Here is a 22,685-nt window from a genome sequence, read left to right as displayed (position 1 = left end):
AGCTGCTGTATGTCATGCAGGAAATGTTGTTTTATTTTCAGTCTGGCACTGTGCTCTCTGCTGACATCTCTGGCCGAGACAGGAACTCTCAGTTTTATATGAATCCCCATAGAAAACCTCTCCTTCTCTGGACAGTTCCTGTCTCGGCCAGAGATGTCAACAGAGAGCACTGTGTCAGACTGAAAATAAAACAACATTTCCTGCATGACATTTAGGAGCTTATAAGTACATCTTCGGGAGGCCGGCCGACCTGCTCCTGCCGGCCCCCCTCAGTTAGGCTCAGCCAATCGCGGCTGAGCAGCTGATGACGCTGCAGAGTGGGGCCGGCATGCGGGCCGGCTGCAGCGAGTCGGCCGGCCTCCCGAAGATTGCATCGACAGAAGACGGGGGTCAACACGCGTCAGGTATGTATATCGCACCACACTTCCGGGTACACGTGCGGGGGTGGGGGGACACGGGAAGGGGGCGATTCACAGACATAACATACATTACCCAGGTGTATAACTTTGTAATGTGTGTTATTCTGTGAATAATTGCTGAGCGCCGCACTACCCCTTTAAAGTAAAAGAAATTAAAAATCTATATAACTTTCTGAAACCAGTTGATTTGAAAAGAAAAAGATCTTTGCTGGACAACCCCTTTCAATAACTGTGTGTAATGACCCTGGAGCATTCCTTGAAATTCTGAATACCCCTTTAAGCCCTTTAGGCTACCAAAGAAAATATGGTGATGATGCTGAGGGAGCTATGAGCCAAAAGAACATATATTAATAAAAAAAAATGTATATGTAATAAAAACTAAATACAATATATGGAAAACATAACCTAGATCTTATAAATAAATGGGAATAAAGTTCATTGTGTTGGTTATTTCTGCACTTTTCTGTAGGTTACATACGTCCCCCTGGATAGATCCAGCTTAGGCGGTGTGCCCTGGATGTTGCTGACACACTAGAGTACTTTGTAGAAGTGACATTTCCCCGTTGCACCATGTGACTGCTGCTGTCCCTGGTGTTTTCAGCACTCGGCAGTCCAGGGTTCCAGATGTTCTGTGAACATTTCATTCATGTGAGCAAAACTCAGCAAATCCACTGTTTTCATTTAGTAAGGTATTAGGATTTTTGGCCGCTTTGATCTTGACAAGCCGGCAAAACATACAGTACAGATTCCCGGCTAATCTCTTTGTAATGGCCAATTACGTCCGGTGGTAACCTGCACCGCTGATGGAGAAACTGCAGGAACCATCCTCGTGTCTTGTGGAGCCTTATAGATATGATGTCAGACTCACACAAGCTTCAGTCCTCAGACTCCATGTAAATGACACGGCTCCAGGATACAGGTCCGGGTTACGTCTCTGTTTATTTAAATGGCGTGGGTCACATTCCTGATTCCGCAATGACTTCCAATTGGTTTGACAGCATGGCTTACCTCATCTTGGGTGATGCAATATCGTGTCAGGGGGAATTAATTCTGCTTCTTAAAGGAGTTCTATAGTTCGAGGTGTAACGTGATGCTCCTAAACCTCAATACAAAGTCTAACAGGGCCCCTTCTCCCCACCATGTGTTATTTCTAATATTCAGAGTTGTGGCCCCCTCAGGCCCCAGACCCCATCTGCTGGCGCTGCACCCCCTATAGCTGCGCCCTTTGATGATGTCGTTGTTTATAGAAGACGTTTCACATCCTAGACAAGTTTAATATAAAGACATGGCACTGCTCTCCTAGGCCGTGTCCTTTTGATCGGCTTTTATGTGTCCTAATACTACAGAAGGTGGAACATATGATGTGTGGATTCATGAAGATCTGAAGAACATCCCTAAAGTGGTTATCCAGCGCTACAAAAACATGGCCACTTTCCCCCCCCTCTCTTGTCTCCAGTTTAGGTGTTGTTTGCAATTAAGCTCCATTTACTTTAATGGAACTGAGTTTGAAACCTCACCCAATCTGGAGACAAGAGAGGGGAAAAAGTGGTCATGTTTTTGTAGCGCTGGATAACCCCTTTAAAACGCTATGCAGCATGGCATTACTGTCTCTCACTGACAGTTAAGAGAAACTTTCTGATTTACCTGCTTAGGAGAAAACCCATAGAGACTTTTCATAGTCATTATGATTCTTATGATCAGAAGTACTGATACATCACATACTTGAGCCCTAAATATATCTTGCTTGACCATTTTTCCCATTGTTCTGCCACCTCTGTCTGTCAGGAACTGTCCAGGACATAGAAAATCTATACTGTTCTGGACAGTTCCTGACATGGACAGAGGTGGCAGCAGAGAGCAATGTGTCAGATTGGAAAGAATACACCACTTCCTGCAGGATATACAGCAGCTGATAAGTACGGGATGGGTTCGATTTTTTTTAAAAGCAGTCATTTACTGTATAACTTTCTTGCACTGATTGTTTTGATCAATTTTTTGAGTTCACCTTTATGATATACGGAATTTCTTGTACAGGAATATTTACAGCTTTTGGAGAACCAATCTGGCCCAGTCTCATATATTCTATAGAATAGATGCTGTTCACAAGATCACAATTGAATCTAGGTATTCAAGGCCTATATGATGGAATTACTTTCAGAAACAACTAGCTGTACACAAGGGGAAGATTTATCAAACATGGTGTAAAGTGACACTGGCTCAGTTGCCCCCGGCAACCAATCAGATTCCACCTTTTATTCCTCACAGACTCTTTGGAAAATAAAAGGTGGAATCTGATTGGTTGCTAGGGGCAGCTGAGCCAGTTTCACTTTACATCATGTTATATAAATCTCCCCTAAAGAGTAATGGAAAAAATCATGGACTGCAACAGTCTCTGTGCATTATAAAATCAGAATGATCTACCTCTGAGTTCATAGACACGTCTTTATTGTAAAGTGTTAAAAACCCATCACCAGTGGATTGCTGTTGGTTAAAGAAGAAATTCTTTAATCAAAAAATCTTCTTTTAACCAATATGGTCACAGACTGTTTCTTTAAAGTGGGAAAACATGAGAACAGCATCACATGCTTCTCAGAATCCAAATCACAGCCAAGCTCTGTATAGACACTGAACAGGCAGGGTGACCAGCCAGAAGAACTGTGAATGCAGCTCTGGAGGAGCATGAGCTATCTGTATGTACATGTAAGATGGTGTTCAGGGCTTGGTTATTTTCACGTAGTTGATTTATTGTGGTAGTGTCATGATGAAGTGTATGTATTGTGGTTTGTAATACTTGTACTAGTACTTGCCTTTAAAGTTAAGCGTTATCTGGGATTAGAATAAACACAGCTACTTTCTTGCACAACAGCACCACCCCTGTCCTCAGGTTGTATGTGGTATTGCAACTCAGCTCTCTTCAATTCAATGTAACTGGGCTGCAAAACCCACACCCAAAGTGAGCACAGGAGAGTAGAGATGAGCGAGTAGTGAAATATTCGACTTTCGAGAATTCAAATCGAATAGGCACCAAGATTCGACTATTCGAACAAATATTCAATCCCATTATAGTCTAGGGGAAAAAAATTCTCTGCACTTGAAAATCCAAATTCGACCACTTGGAGGTCACCAAGTCCCCCATGAAACCTCCTTAAATGATGCCAACACCTCCGGAATGACACTGGGACATTAGGTGGAGCATGCCTGGGTGCACCCAACACCCCAAAATCTTAGTATAATGCCACTTTCTGCAGTTGCGAAGGGAAAATATTTGCAAACGCTTTACGAACATTTATGGCAATGTTCACACATTTCGTTCGTATTTCTTGTGCAGTGTTACACACATGATTCCAATGTGCGTCCGCAGAGCATCATGTTATTCGCGCGTATCACGCATCATGCTGTACAAACGTTACTGAAACAGTATGTATAACGTGCCTTTTTCTGGGCTACTGGAACAATATGTATCACGTGCCTTTTACTGGGCTACTGGAACAGTATGTATCAGGTGCCCTTAGTGGGCTACTGGAACAATATGTATCACGTGCCTTTTACTAGGCTATTGGAACAATATGTATCACGTGCCTTTTACTGGGCTACTGGAACAATATGTATCACGTGCCTTTTACTGGGCTACTGGAACAGTATATATCAGGTGCCCTTACTGGGCTACTGGAACATTATGTATCACGTGCCTTTTACTGGGCTACTGGAACAATATGTATCACGTGCCTTTTACTGGGCTACTGGAACAGTATGTATAACGTGCCCTTAGGGGTGTTAAACAGAAACACTATAAATCACTTGTACACACAGGGTACTGGAATGAATACAGATGCTGATGCTGATGCTGCTGTTATATCATCTATGTCTTAGCACGGAGAAATGCTTTGGATTCAGAGATGACTTTTTCGCTTGATCTCAGCCCTGAAAAGCACTTTTGGGTTCTGTACTAAGCCTGCCTAACCAAACGCTACTAAAACCTATCTCTCCCTGCTGCAAGATCTTTCCCTGACTAGGTTGAAAGCTCATCTGCGGTTGAGAGGTGGGAGCCAAGTATTTAAGATTCAAGGTCATGTGGTTCAGCCATCCAATGAGGGTAGACGCCGTTTTCGCGCTGCGTGCGTACTCCCAGGGCCCCTCACAGCCTCCCTGCATGGTCATTGGATTTAAAAAAGCGCCAACTGCAATGGGAGGGCTTTCAAATGTTTCCCACGTATTCGCCTCACTACTCGATTGAATTTGAATCTTTCGAATACCACAATACTCGATCAAATACCATCTCGATCGAATCGTATTCGCTCATCTCTACAGATGCTGTTTCTGAAAGAAAGTGGCCATGTTTTTGTAAGCCTGGACAACCCCTTTAAGGAATTACTATTTATGTGTAATAATGCCTATTTATTTCTGGCCATAGAAATCATGACTATCATTAGTCTGCAGTGGTCAGCCATTGTACTGGCAGAACCGCCATCTGTTTCCCAGTGTTCTGAAGCTGCCGTTCACCTGTACTGCTGGAATCTTGTACTTTATCCTCATTTCTCAGTATGATTTTCTTTGTCTTTTAGGTCACAGTTCTGGCTCCAAGTTAAAAGCACCTGTATTAAATATAAAGGGAAAGGAGTTAGTAGTAAGAGTTGGGCAGCCAATACACCTTACATGCAGGTAAGCTTGGTTATACAATTACTTTATACCTATTTAGTAGGGCTGACATCGACTATTGCCCCATTACAGTCTGTTACTGCCAAATTTTAGCATCTATTCTATACTATAGCATAAATTTCCAGAACTTTCCTTAATTTTCAGAACTGTTATAGATAGATGAGTATAACTACAGTGATGTCACTCATTTCTTCATTGCTTTGATGAACACATCAGGACCCATCTGGACTTTCTTATAATCTTATACCACAACAACATTTCAATTTTATTCTTACAAAAGTTTACATTGGTTTTTCTCCAATTAGATGGATCAGTACCATCCACTAAGGTGGCCAAAGTCATGTATTTGACCATTTCAAAACCAAGTTTGGCAATCTGTTAACGTCGGTGCACGCAGAAGGGAGCAGATCCCACATAGAATATAACAATAGAATTCTCGGCACTCACCATTCTGTTAGCTTGCAGTATTTACTGCATCTCAAAAATGAAACATAAAAGTTACAGCTCAGAGAGCCCTCCCCGGCGTGACCACTCTCCGGACCTTGCGCCCGGCAGGAGCGATCACGCCGGGGAGGGCTGTCTGTGCTGTACCATTTATGTTTTATTTTTGAGATGTAATAAATACTACAAGCTAACAGAATGGTGAGTGCTGAGAATTCTATTGTTATGTATTTAACCATGACAGCTATTTTAACCGCAACAGCAATGGGAAAAAATTCCAACCATCCAAAGAAAACCAATCCAATATGCACAAAACATCTCTCATTCCCATAAGGAAAAACTATAGTGACCTCATACTGGAACACAAGTCTAATAAATGTGTATTTACTCTTCTTCCTATCTCTTCCATCTTACAGAGGTGATCAAACGGTTGTCTGGAAATTCCCAGCTGCTTCCAGGAAAGAAAGCAAAAGGTTCCATATAACCGATAATACATGCCAGGGAAGCCCCAAGACTGTGTGCCATAGAAACTTAACATTGCACAAAGCTCAGATAAGTGACACTGGATTCTATAGTTGCCAGTACGAATACTTTACCTCACCCAAGAACCCATCCGGTATCTATATATTTATTACAGGTAAATATGAGCTGAGTTTTTATTTCTATTTTAAAATCATGAATATTCTTTCTGGTTCTCCATTTTTTCTTAAATGGACCCTTATGTTTTTCCTCCTCGTACATAGTTGAAAAGTTGAATATACAGTATGTAAGACATAACATAGAAAAAAAGGGTATTCATAGCAAATATTAAAATAAAAAATTATAATTCTGGTTGACCTGGTGCCTAAATTCTGCGTAAAGGTCCACTCAATGCTGATTCCCTGAAAAAATTATGGAAAATATAAAAAAAACACATTTTTATATGGAAAATGCCTATCCTCCCTTTTCAAAACTATTGTTTCCTTGTTTGCCTGTCGATGTCTAAACTACCGTCTTTGGCTGAACTTTTGTTCATCCTCTGGAACTCCCAACTTCCTGTGGGCCAGACAACCCCTTTCACAGTCTCTTTGGACCAGGAAGTAACAAATGGGGAGGATAAGTGTGTCAGATGTTATCCAAATGGCTTATATCAACTAAATACAGGCCCAAAGTGTGATGGACCTAAGGTAAAACTGGATAAAAATACATTCCTATATTCCTGGAAAAAAATATTGGCTCCAATACTTTGGCTGTTTGAGTGGAAGGATGCAGAGTCTTCACCTCTTCGTGTTTGATGGCGCCAACAGTTCCTGCAATAATAATAATGTATCTCAAGGTCTTCTAGCCGTGTCGGTATCCAAAGGAAATTATACTTTAATTAATTAGGAAAGGCAGGGTTAGATATGAGCTTGTTCCGCTATCCTTAGAATTGTCACAGTAGACTGTCCCTGTAATCCCTATGACATTATTTTATCAATACTTCACACAATTTAAAAGCTATGGACGTCTGTAAATAAATTTTTCTTATCATTGTTTTATACTTAGTATGGTGCAAAAAGCTAATTTTCTCTATAGGTTTTTATTAAAAATTTTGCTTAGTTTCACTTTTACAACCTTGCTTCTACTGTTGATTGCTGATTTCTCTTCCAGCAGAGAAGCAGTTTCTCAGCCCTCATCTCTTGTACTGGTCCAAGTACCTTGTCACATGTTTTGTTTTGTTTTTTAACTTTGAACTAGACTTTATTCTATATGGGTGTTAATGATGTCAAGAAATAAAGTAAGGATTTTCTTAACTTGATGTATCCGTCTCTATTCTTGTGGTGAACTAAAAGGAGGGTGTAGAAGGGAAACTAAGCAACATTTTAACTGAAGGCCTATGAAGAACTCCTTTTCTTCTACCATTGGGCTCTTCTTGTGTTATCTTTACTAGGAATCTATTAGTTAAAGAGCACCCGTCATTAGAAAAATATTTTGGACATGTCACAGAAACATCAATGTTAAACTGAAGGGAGGGCCAGCAACACCAATATATCCTGGTCAGCAGTAGTAGTAGTTGAATGGCCGCTGGAAGGTTTAAATTCCCAGGTAGTGGACTGGTGAGTAGAAGATTCAATACCATCCTTCTATGTTAATTTTTAATCATTATTGGAAAACCAAGCTTACAAATACAATGTTTCGACCCTTACCAGAATCTATGTCAAGTATGATGCTGCAGGGGTCGAAACGTTGTATTTGTATGTTTGGTTTTCCAATAAAGATTGAAGGTTAACATACATGGATGCTGTTGGACCATGTCACAGAAACATGTGAAAAGTTTTGCTAAGTGTTCAGATCGCAACCAATCAGTAGAACCGCGATGCAATAAGTTTCTCTCCCTGCTGTGTGTCTGTGTGAGTGGGATGGCTCCATACACTGCTTACATTATGCAGCCATAGAGGTCACATGACACAAAGCCAGGAGACAACGCACTAAGCATGGACTTTTTCCAGCTTGCTCTCCTGATCGGTTGTGTTCTAAACACTCAACCCTGACCGATCAAAAATTATGACATGTCTCTGTGACTTCAAATGAGCAATAATCCGACAGCATCCAGTAGAATAAATCTGGTTTATTCAAGCAACATACACAGTAACTATGTTGCTCGAATAAGCCTCACCAAATTTATTCTACTGGATTCTCATGGAATGTTATTTTCTTGGGGAATGCTGGTATATATAAAGTAAGGCTACAGTTTTCTCTAACCTAGGCTATGTAGTTAGCAGGTGTCGGTGCGAAGATCTACTAGGGATCGCAACCTGTTCTCACTTCTTGGTGATCAGCTGACTACTTTAGCCTCGTTAGCTAATTTTCAGTTCCTATTGGTGGGTTAAGCTAAGTAGAAACATTGTAAACTTATCTCTCATGAGAAAACCTAGTCTTAAACAAAGCCAGACTTTTGCGAGTTACACATTGACCGGCCTCCGAAAGATCTGGCAGCAGCCAGTGGTGACATTATGTCTGCGGAGCTTTTTGTCCACCTTTTCATGTTAGCTATGCTAGAATACAGGAAATTGCTCTATAACACTTGCACATTTTAGATTTTTTTTTATTTTTTTAATTCGTGACATGAATGACCTTGTCCCTGGGAAATCGGTAGCAATCATTCCTACAGATGGTATGGAACTATTGACCTCCTCACACATCCACCAGCCCTGGAAAATAACTTTGTTTTTCAATTGCCTTATGCAAGTCCTTCATCGTCCTTAAAATAGGAGGAAATCATTGTTGGCACCGGCTAATGCGGCACATATTATGAAAATAGGGATGCCATGGTTACTGTGCGGTTCAGGAATAATGCAATTATACTATGACTACAACATCCTTCTAGTGTAGTACAGGAATCACTATTAGGGTGGGTGTCATCACTATTAGGGTGGGTGTCATCCCACTGCGAGTATGTAAATGCCGGCCCCCTTAACCCCCCACCGCCCGGAGCATACTGTACCTGATCTTCGGCTGCATCTGAGGCTCCTGGAGGTCCCACCAAGCCAATCAGTGACTGTGGTGGGGTCATATACTGATTGGCTGGGCAGTACCTATGGTGACCGGGAGCTTCAGATGCAGCCGGAGCTTGGACCAGGTACAGTATGCTCCGGGCAGCGGGGGTTAAGGGGCCGGCATTTACATACTCAGAGCAGTAGGACCTGCAATCGGTGGGAGATTCAAAGAGAGATGGACCCAGGAGTGAGGGTGAGTATACAAATGGCGTTTGCTGTTTTTTTATTTTTTTCCTTTGTGGCGGAGTTGTCCTTTAAAGGACTTTTTTTTAAGTTACTTTGCCCCTTTAATAATAAATCTGTGATACCTGTCCTATATTATAAAAATTAAAGGAGAAATCCTAACAAAGTTACTCTCATCAAAAAAAGCTAATTTTTAAAGAAACAGTCGTTGGTTTTGTAATGGATAAAAATCACTATTTTTCAGAAGTCACTAAAATAGAACAGCTAGTCTGAACTTCCTCACTGGTGTTACAGAGCAATTTCCTGTCTTTGTCTTTAGGTTTGGATGAGCTGATATCAGGCACCAATCACAGTAGGTTTTGAGAGGGTGTGTACGCATCACCTCAACCTATTGACCAATCAGGGGACGGCTGCATTCTACTATTCTCAGAAGTATAGGACTGAACTTGATGACTTTATTCTCACAATTGAGAAGTCATCTCTGCATTAGGGGCCATTCCTTATTTCCTTTGCCAAGAACGTAGCTGCTTTACTCTTTGTCATCTTAAGATGTGCATTTAATATATTGTACTTGTATTAAAGGAATATATAGAATATAGAAGGAATAGTGACACTGGTTATAAGTAAAAAAAGATTACAATATTGCATTTCAGTTCATTTCTTTAACATTAATGTAGAACAATTGAGTCTCAAGAACCATTGGTTTACAATTTCATTTTTTTGTATTGTGATTTTTTTCTCTATTATTTTACAGACGAGAACAGTGCATTCGTAGACATGGAAAACAATGTACCCAAAATAATCACCATAACAGAAGGAGAGAGGTTGGTTATCCCTTGCCGGGTTACATCTCCAAATATCTCTGTCACATTAAGACAGGTACTGTATAGTATGGAGACACTTCCTATTTTATATATATAAAAAAAACTTTGAAAATTGAATGTTATTCTTTAACCTTGACACAGAGATGTTTGCTTCTTTGGTATCACAAAACTAAGACATTGATCTTGTCTATAACATGGGAATGAGGTGTCCTAGTAAGGATAATCGTGTCCACTGCATCTGACTGGAATTCCTTGGCCCAGCTCCATCAATACAGAACATGGACTTATAAACTTTTAAGTCAATCAGATATCAGTGTACACAGGAGACATAAAATAAAAAAGGTCTAATAAGTTATCAATAAACCCATAAACAATAGTCCCCAATATAATTGTCCTTCACTAGACCTTTGGGACCCATTGATATGTTAGAGACTCAGCTCCCTTGGGGATCTTATGGTACACTATTAGTAGGTTCATAGCTGTCAGGGTGGGGTAGGAACTCTAATTCTACACCAGATGGAGAGCCAAAGGCTGGAGACTTGTCCTATTGGATTGGCCTTAGGGTTAGTAGTCACAATAATTATGAATTGGCATGAGCCATAGTCACCTGACCGATTCCCGGATACTACTATTGTAAAAGTTACCGGGTCCCTGCTGGTCTCCATCTCTTGGTCCCCATTGTGATACACAGGAAATACCTGGTGAGACAGTCACTGACCACAGGCAGTGATTGGGTGAGCGGGAATATTAGTGCAGCACAATAGAGACTAGGAAATGAAGGTCAACGAGACTCGGGCACTGCTAGAACTGCGGTGGTGAGGGTTCAGTGAGACAAATCAGGTATATATATATATATATATATATATATATATATTTTTTTTTTTTTTTTACATTTTTATTACATCAGACAAACTCTAACCATATCTAGTTAAATGTTTACTTTATCCCAAGGGCTGGAATGTTGCATCTCAATGGATATATAAGATCTCTTTAGCTAAACTTAGAAAAAGTTTGCAGCACTACTGGGAGAGTATAAGATGTTCCCTCCTGGTTTGACTTCAAGGACGACTGTCATTGTTCTTGGAGTTTTGAAGTAAGATGGAAAAGTTATTCACAGCCAGCAAATCAGTCTACGGCTGTTAGATCTTGTGCTGATAGGAATTCAGAACATTTCTATATGTCACACACTTGTCAAGTCACCTCCTTAGTTCAAAGACGCAGAACATCCTTCGCTTTTTGCTTATGTTATGTAATTAGGAAACAAAATAAAGTCTAAAAAGAACTAAAACTCTGTGCTGATTAATTTCTTAAGATTCCTTTATTCCTTTTACCAAGTCAAAATGCCAATCATAAAATTATCACTGACTGCAGCCAACACTGAGGGAAACGTAGATTATCACATATGACTAATTGTTATGCACCAGGGAGCGGAGTCTAATGGTCTAATGGTCCATTTACACGGACCAATTATTGTTCGAAGTTTCAAGATAACGATCGCATTTCAGCGATAATCGGCTTGTGTAAACACAGCGAACAAACGAGAAATCATTCATTTTGGTCTTACAACATGTTCTCAAATCATCGTTGGTCGTTCATTGAAAATTCGCAGATTGCTTCATCTATACAGTCATTCACCGATTCACCCTATGTGCGAAATGGGCTTAAGCGATCTTAAAACGATTGCAATAACGATTTTTTCAAACTATATATTGTTCTGTCTAAACTTGGATCGTTAAAAAAACACATATTTACAACAAAATCGTTAATAGTTCGCTTGGACGAATTATCGCTCTATGTAAAAGGACTATAAGGGGTCGCTGGTCTTCACCAAAGCCTGGCACAAGGCAGGATGCGCTTGTTGTTGCAGGCGACCCCCCAGACCACTACTCCTGGGGATAGGTGGCAGGCAAAACAGAGTCAAGGGATGGAAGTAAGGGAACTGGTTCACTGAAATGGAATAACAGGCTAGGAACACTTTTTTTAGTAGGCTGTGAGCACTAAAGATCCGGCGGGGCTGGCATATATATGGGAGTCTAATGACCTGCACAAATTATTGGTGCGCTGACCTTAAAATTTAAAAGAGATGCTGTAGAAGGCAGCAGGCAGAGGGTAGAGAAGGAGGCTGCAGGGTACCGGGGAGCACAGTAGAGGGGCCAGGGAGCTGCACCAGGGGGACAGGAGGTACGGGAGCAGCCTCTGCTGGCAGTATGAGCCACAGCTGCAGTTCTAACACTAATATATGTTAAATGTAATAAAAATGTATGCATTAAGCTCCTGAGCTCCCCCTAGAGGTGTCTGCAAGCAACCGGAATTTCATATATCTTTTTCCTATAGAGGTGATTTAGATCTCTGTATAAGAGCTCTGACCACTATAAACAAATTGATATAAAAATAATTTCAGTTACTACTTTTAAGTTAGCAGATCAGAACTTTGTATAATGTAACATGGATTTCCTGACATGAATGGCATATTGATGGTGTACATCCACACCATAAATTGTTCAGTTTTGTTCAGATGCTCTGATTTTGTTGTTGATTTTCATAGTATATGAGATCACAGGAGAACAACCTTCAGTCTCTCACGTGAAGCCCATATGATGCATCTGACGTGATATCCGACGCTCTACAGCCTTTTTTTTTTTTTGTAAATCATTAAAGAACCTTCAGCTAAAAACAGCCAGGACTCTATTTATAACCAGATAAAAGCTCTCGGAATAGTATTTGTTATTTCTTTGGATGTTTACGAGCAATTGTTTGCATGAAAAACGTAATGATTGTGGAGATTAGACCTTGAGACTAGGTTTGGTTTCCATATATCTTATATGTTCAGTGTATTTATAGATCAAGGAAGTCCAGGACTTCCAATCTTTCTAAACTTAAAGCAGCTTCTTTGGTTTGCCCTGTCTAGTGCACTGCTGTACTGCACGGGAAACTGTCTAAAGTTGGGAATAAAAGCTTGTCACTCATCACGGCTTCCTATTTATAGGGTTAGATGGGTGCCCAGGGTCTCATGTACCTCGGCTGCTAGGTTATGTTGAACGTTTTGCTTTATTTAGCCCTTAATGCCAAAGCCAGATTTTTTTCTAAGGATTCTCTAAGGATTAAAAATAAGGCACGTAGTAATTTGGTCACCTATAATGGAAATAATTTTTTTTTTCCCTATGGAACCACTTCTCATTTTGGCTATAAGAACTGAGCAAATATTAATAGTACAGCCTCAAAGTCTAAGCTCAGGGAATTTTGGGAATCATCTCTCAATTTTTTTTTTTAAGTGCCCACTAACTTCTGTTGGGCCATACTGTACCTTGATATTCTTCTGCATATAGAGGTTCACTTCTTAAGGCCATCTTCACACTGCTGCCATGGCTTCTATTACACTGGAAGCCATAAGAACAATGCTGGACCCACCAAACGACAGACACCAATTGTGTCCGATGGATCCTGTTGAATGGGGTCTGTTGGGTTTTAGCATGGTGCCCATTATGTTGACGTAAAGAATAGCACTTCATGCTAAACATTTTTCTCCTGATAAATCTGGATATTTCTTGAATATAGGGTTTCTCTCCTTAAGGCTTTGTTCACAGTGGACTCATTGATCTGTCAGGCTCCAGCCTGGTGCCCTTCATGTTGAGAAGAGGGATAGAGCAGCATGCAAAGCTTTTTCTTTCCATCATATCTGAAAGAATTACCAACGGAGGCCCCCAAGAGCATATCTAATGGTAGTGCGGACAGTAGTTGTAGTGGTGATGGTAGTGTGTACAGTAGTGGTAGTGATGATGGTAGTGTGGACAGCAGTGGTAGTGATGATGGTAGTGTAGATATTAGTGGTAGTGATGATGGTATTGTGTACAGTAATGGTAGTGATGATGGTAGTGTGGACAGAGCCTAAGAATTTGAAAAATATTGTCATGCCGATGAGATTGTGGTTCATTTTTATTCAAATCAATGAAGTTGTATTAACAGAATCAGCAATGACAGCCATATTTTTCTAATGCCATACTACCCCTTTAAACCGTATGCGGTAATATGACTGGAGTTTCCAAACAATGCTTCCTTTAGAAAAGCATTGATTAAGATGCCAGGAGTAGGGGTTGAAGTAATGTTTGGATACCCATGATTAATCATGAGCTTGGCATACAATATGGGATTTTCATGGACTGGCACACCTGCTATTCATACAACGATGATCTCTCGACAACCTTCTTTCAGATCTTCACTGTACGAGTAATTATGTGATATTTTACAGTACATCATCATCTTTCTCTTTGTTCCCATTAGAGCTATGGAAGCGTAATATCCAACCCCGGTGACAAGAACGTTATGTGGGATAATAAGAAAGGCTTCATTATTCGAAAACCAACATACCTGTTTTTTGGCCTGTTAAGCTGTGAAGCTAAAGTCAATGGTGTCACGTACACATCTACCTACTTCACCAACAGGCAATGTAAGTTACATATATAGGTGTTGTTTTCTTTCTTATTCTTTATTTCAGTGGTGTATGTATACCCTGTTGTAGCACCATGGACTTGCTATTGATGCTATGTGGGGGGGGGGGGGGAGAATTGTTGCATAATTTTTCTTATTTTTTACACTCTTCTTAATATTTTTTGCAGCCAGTGCAATCCATAATGTGTGGCTTAATGTGCCAGATACCATCAAGCTGCTGCGTAATGCCACCCTAGCCATAAACTGTACTGTCACCACGGATCTGAATTCCAGAGCTGAAATACAGTGGACCTATCCCAGACTGGTAAGAAACAGACATTCCAGCAAATAAAAATCACTCTGCATATTAAAAAGTTATAGTATTCACTTGCAATAATCTTCATTGATAACTTCCACTAGATAATCTGTTCAGGTCGTGTGATGCACACACAGGTGCATGGCTCTTTACAGGACAAAACCTTTGGACATGAACATTTGTCAGCCGCGGGTGCCAACGATTGCCGATCAGCGAGAACATTGCTTTTTTGTCGTGCCTTTACATGTCACAAATCCTTGTATTGTCCATGCAGCCCAGGAAACTGACAGCACAGATATGTATATAGAATATATTGAACATATAGGATATGTACTGCATTTTCCGGCGTATAAGACGACTGGGCATATAAGACGACTCCTGACTCTTAAGAAGACTTTGAGGGGTTTGTCTTATACGCTGGAAAATGTTAACCCCTGCCTCATCGCAGCAGGGTTTACTAGCTGGAGCCCTGCTGTGGTCAGACAGGAATTAACTGAAGTACGAAAAAAAACCAACATCAACTCACCTGTCACCCTTTCCCAGCCGATGCGCGTCTCCCGTCATGTTTCCGGCACTGCCTGTGCCAGAGGTCCCTAAATCTCTCCTGCTAGCCAAGTGTCTCATTGGAAAAGCTCTGAGATGCTTGGCTGCCGGTAGAGCTTCGGGAGAATGACAGAGGCTCCGGAGACTTCCAGAGCCTCTGTTATTCTCCCAAAGCTCTCCCGGCAGCCAAGTGTCTCCCATGAGACTCTCGGCTGCCAGGAGAGCTTTGATAACCTCCGGAACAGGCAGTGTCTCTGCATCACACTGCCTGAGCTGGAAACATGACGGGAGATGCACAGCTGCCGAGAACAGGTCTCAGGTGGGTTGAATTGTTTGTTTTTTTATAGCGGTCGCCGCATACGGTGAAGATGTGGCCATTTTTAAGCTTCCCCACCGTATACAACGAGAAGGTTTTTCAGGGTTAAAAATTTATCTTATATGCCAGAAAATATAGTATATATCTGTGCTGTCAGTTTTTAGATCACAAGCAATCTATACTTACTATATACTATACTTGGGATCCAGCATCTCGCTTCTCCAGTCTTCCGGCCACCAGTCGTATTTTCAGGCTCCGCCTCCTCTGTCTGTCTCCTCTGGAATGGTATCTGGCACATTGCGCAGCTATGACTGGAGAACCAGATGCTGGATCACCAATAAATACATATATTATCAGCTGATCAGCGTCACTTTTAGGGTATAAACACACACACCGTATACGCACCTTATTTACTGCTGCGATACACAGCAAATATGCAGCGAATACGCAACAAATATGCAGAAGATTAGCTCTAAATAACTGAACACAGCATCAAATCTGCAGATCTGCTGCGTATACGGTGTGTGTGTTTGTACCCTTATACAGGCTGATTATCAGCTGCAGGAGTGTTTCTATCGACACTCCTGCCCGATAATCGGCCTGTGTAAAAGTGACACCGATTGACCGAGGACGAGGAAAACACTCGATTATTAACTGATCATCTGTTTAGAACCTGCTTTAAAATGTATCTTTATTGACCACACATCTTCCTGTGTAAAAAGCCCCTAATAAGCTTTGTCGTCTTAAGAACAGGGCAGATTGATATATACTGGAACTAACCAAAGAAGGTTCCTAGCATCCCATCTATCACTTACATTGGAAAAACATGTCCGCTTTCTTCCAGAAACAGGACCACTCTTGCCCTCAGTTTGGGTGTGAGTTTTGCAGCTCAATTCCATTGAAGTGAATGAAGCTGAATTATAATACCACACACAACCTGAGGACAGAGATTGTGCTGTCTTTGGAAGAAAGTAGCTGTTCTTTTCTAATCCTGGATTTAATATGGTCAGAATCTCATGGGTGCTATGGCCCAACTACTGTGCACCCGATGGATTGTTGACATTTCCTCCCTCCTAAAACAATGCATCAATTTTTTTTGCAATATACCAAAAAAAAAAAAAAAAAATTATATATATATATATATATATATATATATATATATATATATATATATTTATATATATATATAGGTATACCGTTACCATGCATAAGAAGCCTAGGCACAGTAACATAGGAACAGGCATATTCCTATGAAAGCAGATCCATGTGATGATAATGATGACTGTAATTTTAATATCTTAACAGCAATTTGGTATACTGGCCTCCATAATAAAGAGGGTCGTCTTATCGGACTCAGAAGCCGTGGTGTACAGTATGCTATTCATTCACAAAGTAAAGACCTTCGATCAAGGCTTATATACATGCACCGCGAAGAATGGACCATCAACAAAATCCGTCAATACTACAGTTCATGTTCATGGTAGGATCTTCTATAATACTTATAAGTTCTATAGTCATTGACTCCTGCGCTGGTGGGCAAGCTTTTCTAATGGATGTCAAATTCTAACTACTATATGTTACCCACAAATGTATAGCACACACAACTATAACAGATGCTCCTTAGCGGTGGGGTTTCTTACCTGTAATATTGACAGTGCTGTCCATTCAGCATGTTATAGGGCAGATTGCTATATAGTTTTGTGGGAAAAGTTCCAAGATATATACACTATTGAGGTAATTCTGGACTAAGTAGCCAAGTGGGCTTTCCTAACCAGTGATTGACAGCTTTCACTTATACACAGATAGTTGTCAATCACTGATTAGTAGTAGAGATAGGCAAAACCCGAGCATGCTCGAGTCCCATCATTTGGCAATTGAATACCGGTGAAGAAGTTGGATGCAGCCCTAGAAAGTTCAGAAAAATATGGAAACAGCCATAGGCTTGGGTTTATGGTTTACTTTTACTTTGTCACATTGTCACTTTTTTGGTACATTTCATTTAATGACTTTTATTATTATTTTTCCTTTACGTATTTTGCAGCTGCTCCTTACATTAATGTTAAACCTCGCAAGACAGGTGTATTAGAAGCTGTGGTTGGTCAGAAACATTATCGGCTCGCTGTGAAAGTGAGAGCCTTTCCTCCTCCAGAGATTACATGGTAAGCAATGTGTTCCTTCTTATATTTTACAACCTGAATCAGAGCAGAATTAACTACTTAAAGGGGTTTTTCAAGACTTTTTTTTAGCCATGGCCTATCCCCTTCATCTGATCATGGGAGTTCTCACCCAGCAACCCTTCTGATCAGCTGTTTTCCAGAGAACAGAAGCAGAAGGCTCATACATGGTGTAGTGGCCATGCTGTATTAGGACAGCTCAGCTCCCATTGAGGCAAAAGGAAGATAAGTTGCAGTAACCCAGTATGGCCACTACACAATGTATGGAGCTGTCTGCTTTTGGCTCTGTTCTCTCTTTATGAGAGAACAGTTGATTGATGAGGGTGTGTTGAGTTTTGGACCCATCAGATCAGACATTGATGGCCCAGAGACCATCAATTAAAAATCCCTTAAATTTCAATTTTGTACTCATACTGTACCTTCATGTGTCCCCAGAATGATGTCTTATATAGAGGGTCTACATCTCCATATAGGACTCCCTAACCCACCATACAGACTCCACTCATATGAATAACCCCTTTAGAAGTGGTGTTTGCTAATCATTTCACTGGCATTGTGGTTTACCCTTATTTCCCTGTAATATTAAGCAATTTGGTGTGTATAGCTTATGAATAGTCACCACACTGGGCTTTCCTTTCCATGAGTCATGTCCTTTAGCAGGGATTGCCAGGCTATATTTACACTTAAGCCTTTATTTTGCCGTCGGACATGCTGATTCAACAATTTTTCCTAGCGTTTCTTTGCCAAGTAACTATTTCTAGCTGCAAAACGCAAAGTAACAGTTTGGTCCGGACATTTTTCTGGATCACATTTAATCTTTCACATTCTTATATGTAATGTCCGTGATAAGGCAGTCGGGACTGAAGAATTATTATGAATCAGACTGTGAACTGCTATAAGAGTTGACAAGACTAAATTCAACCTCTTATATAGATGTGTGTGGGGAAGTAGGCGGGGCAGAGCACAGAGTAGCCAATCAGATCATAGGAGTGATCACAGCAGTGGATATTACTGATTATGTGAGGGGTAGCGTTGAACGGAGAAGCTAAATTGTTGGGGTTCGGCAACAATCTTTAAACCCAAAAACTCTGCATTTGACTCCCCGCAGTGGCAAAAGTTGGATGCAGCCCTAGGGAGTCCTGGAAAACATAGATAAAGCCTATGAGTATGGATACAGCACCTCAACACAAGGGACAGTAACATATACAAAATTTGCATTTTGTGAGGGATAACGGTTCTAAGCAGGGGCGTGTCCTAAGCAAGGGCGTGTCCTAAGTAGGGGCACGTCCTAAGCAGGGGTGTGACCTAAGCAAGGCTTGTTGTAAGCATAGATATAGATACTGGGTGGGTGATGGACCCTGGGTGATGGCAATAAGCCACTCTGATTTGAGTGCAGTATTTTACTAAAAGTCTAGGAGAAACTGAGTGTATGTCTGGAGTGAGGAAAAGCTTTGTGATAAATTATCACTGGGCAGCATGCTGGGTCCATGTGTATTACATTTTTTCTGCAGTACTGGGGGGACGAACTATCAATAACTAGGCACTGAACAGAAGTAAATGATCAGTAGTTGATTTATGTCTTTGCTAATAAAATAGTGAGGGTTTCCAAAGAAGAACTCACCATTCCCACCTCCTTTTTATTCCCTAACAAAACAAAAACTTGCAGCATGGACCCAAGGGATGGTGCTGTAATGTATGAAAATGCTGGGCACACCATGGTGCCAATAGTGATGAAGAGGAATGTGGGAGCATCCATGAAACCTCTACTAACGTTAAGGTTGCAACGCAACGTTTCAGTTGTTACCTATGGAAGAAAAGTTTGCATGCAACTATAGCAAAAAAAAATTCTCGTCAAAAGTTGCACAGGGAACAATTAAAGGGGTATCTCAAACTCAGAAAGTTATGATAGGGGAAAATAAATTGATCTGTGGGGTCCAACTGCTGGGACTCCCAATAATCATAAGCAATATTTGAACGCTCCATACAGAATTTAGTGAGGAGTGGACACACACGCTCTGTCTCCATGCATATGGGGGGACAGTGTTGCTCCAATCTCAAAATCGGTGTGGATCCTAGTGATTTGACCCCCTATCTGATGCCTTTTTGAGTTAGAAACACCACTTTGAGGTCACATCATAAACACCACTTTAAGGTCACATTTGAAACATGACCCCACGACACCATGGAGCCTGGAATATGATACCAATTAATAAAGTGCTGATCAGGATTACTATATATAGCGTCTCAACCTTCGTCATTGGTATTGTGCACCCGCTCTTTTTTTGTGGTTCACCTAAATTAACTATTGTAGTCAGTTCTTGGCAGTAATGCAGAATATTCTAAAATTAAAAAATAAGTGGCAAAACACCTTTAATAAACAATGCTATCTATGGGGCAGATCTGCAACTTAGCAGCGCTGCCACTGGCCTAATGTATTAAAACCTGAAACAAAGGTTTGCGTGACGGATCCAGTTAGGAAAACAAATAAAGTGAAGGGGAATAGCCTCCATACTTTCAGTTCCTAAAATAGTAAGGGAAGACAATCAATTGTTAATGGTGCTCCAGGGTCATGGACTTGTGTTTCTCAGAAGGTTCTGCCGCAGTGAAGGTATTCCAGTTCTCATCATTCTATTAGCTCTGAACAATTCATGATGTTTTTCCTGGCTGTTTTCATAATAGGAATTTAATGGCTTTATATCAAGTTCCCTCTTGTGCCCAGTGTGATGTCTATGGGGATCAGTATCTCGTAAAATAACTTCCTTGTTCATTGATACTTACCTGTCTACTCCCTTCACCATGGTTGTCCTTGTAATTGGAGTTCCTTTGGGAAACAGAGTTTCCTTTTCGCACATGGAAATCCATCCCACGTGAGCCATAAAAAATCCTATTTTTAGCAGAGAATCCTTAGGCAGTCCTATGTCAATGATCCCAAATACTGTATTACTGACAAGTCTAAATTATTGGGGGTCTCACATTTGGTGTATTCATATATTCATATATTCTAAAGGACCTTGCGTGTCCATACCTTACACGGACAGCCCATTAATTACAATAAGAATTACGTAATACTTTGTTTCACCAGCGATGGCAGTGCAAAGAAAATAATGGTGTTGGCTTCCTTCATAGACTATGACTATCATGGGGTATTCCAACATTGGGGTGCCCTTTGTTCACCTTGTTTTGTCAGTATTGTCCAAACAACCTATTGAAGAAAATTGGATATTTTCCCAAGGTTTGCGTTAGCGACCCTAATTTTTGAATTTCACCAAGCTTAAACTGAATTTTCCTTGAACTGTTCCTTGAGATATTTTCAGAGGAACAAAATGTGTTACATATGGTTATATATAGATCCCACCAAAGAAAATAGACGTCTAAAGACTTGTACTCGTACATAATCGTACCCATGAGTTATTTCCCATGCAATGAATGCAGGGGTCATAATATTAGGGGTTAGGAAGGGGATTTGTGCGAAAAGAAGAAATTTATTTTCCATAAATGTTCCAAATTCCAAGTTCTAAAAATATCCAGAGTTATTTTTATGTTCTTTCAAAGATTGGAAGTTCCACCAGCAGGTCGTCTTAGGGGTCGAACTCTGGTATAAATAAAGCTTTTTCTAGTAGAGGAGCAGAGAAACATTATGTTAGGACTAAACAAATAAGGAAATTTATAACCTTCACGTGCAGCCTACTTATAACCAGTGAAAAAAATCATGTTTTACAATGGAATTTCATTATCCATCGAGTCATCTGGCTTAGATGCGTGGTAGAACAGCATGAAGAATTATATTGGGGTCCAGTAAGGTCCTTCTATGTTTGTGATGGCAAGATTAGCACTGTAGGCTATGTGAACCTTGACATTGAAAAACGTCAGGAAAGTATGTCCAATGAGGATGGTCGGAGAAGAAAAGTCTTTTGGAACAAGAGCCCAACCTTGCTCTGAAGACAATGTTATGAGATGTTTTGTACTTATCCAATGTATTATTTTCTGTCATAGGTGGAAAAATAACTTATTGGCGGCAGACAAATGTGCACGGTACATAATACACAATGGTGTCCTCACTATTAAGGACGTGGCTGAAGAAGATGCAGGAGAATACATTGTGTCCCTGAAACTAAAACAGTGGAATCTGATCAAAAATGTTACCATGACCCTTACAGTTAATGGTATGTTGGTTGCTCCTTATGTTGTGCCACTCTTTTTATTGGCCACTCTTTGTCTGACCATGTATATCTTACTTTTCTTTCTATTCCACAGTGAAGCCCCAGATTTATGAGAAATCCATGTCAATCCAAGAACCACAACCATACATGCTGGGCAGCAGGCAAACCCTGACGTGTACAGTATATGGCGTTCCACCGCCCAGAATAACATGGACCTGGCGTCCATGCACGAGAAACCACTTTGGCTCAAGGTAGGCTTTTGCTAAGAGCAATTGAAAGGTGTTTGAAAATCCAGCACTCAAAGATATGTGAGAAGTTAAAAAAGTTGATTCTTTATATGTTAAAATGTTTCAATAGGGAGAGCAGCAAACCAACGTGTTTCGCGCTACTTGCGCTTAATCAGGGTATATAATTTTTCAAAGAGCAGCATATGGATTATTATCATTATGGCTACTTATGTTTGTGGAGCAGATTGGAATATAAAAGTAGCTGCTATGGTTGACAGCTTCACATTTTCACCACTTCCACCGGTTTGTTTTACGTCATTCCTATGTTTAGTCCTTCATAGAACATATAGACCAGCACAACACTGGTCTATTCCTGGGCACTGGACCTCCAATGCTTCATGCTTGGCTAGTGCCCTGGAATAGATCAGCTCTGTGCACGGGAACCAGGTGCTGGGTCAAAAAAAAAAGACTGCGGCATCAGTACCG

The 22,685-nt window shown here is 40.7% G+C and overlaps 1 protein-coding gene across 1 annotated transcript in view; it reads left to right on the top strand.

Annotated features, from left to right (window-relative positions):
* FLT1 (fms related receptor tyrosine kinase 1) overlaps nt 1-22,685 on the top strand; it is a 49,332-nt gene that overhangs the window by 14,096 nt on the left and 12,551 nt on the right. Inside the window, exons 2-10 of the mRNA XM_069969871.1 lie at nt 4,982-5,078; nt 5,933-6,153; nt 9,969-10,093; nt 14,317-14,482; nt 14,652-14,788; nt 16,944-17,118; nt 17,680-17,797; nt 21,806-21,975; nt 22,067-22,223. Coding sequence (XP_069825972.1) covers nt 4,982-5,078; nt 5,933-6,153; nt 9,969-10,093; nt 14,317-14,482; nt 14,652-14,788; nt 16,944-17,118; nt 17,680-17,797; nt 21,806-21,975; nt 22,067-22,223 — 1,366 coding nt within the window. The remainder of the gene's footprint in view (nt 1-4,981; nt 5,079-5,932; nt 6,154-9,968; nt 10,094-14,316; nt 14,483-14,651; nt 14,789-16,943; nt 17,119-17,679; nt 17,798-21,805; nt 21,976-22,066; nt 22,224-22,685) is intronic.

Source organism: Dendropsophus ebraccatus, chromosome 5, assembly GCF_027789765.1.
Source record: "Dendropsophus ebraccatus isolate aDenEbr1 chromosome 5, aDenEbr1.pat, whole genome shotgun sequence".
NCBI classification, from domain to species: Eukaryota; Metazoa; Chordata; class Amphibia; order Anura; family Hylidae; genus Dendropsophus; species Dendropsophus ebraccatus.
Note: the sequence above shows the minus strand (reverse complement) of the source record. Positions and strands in the feature narration are given on the sequence as shown.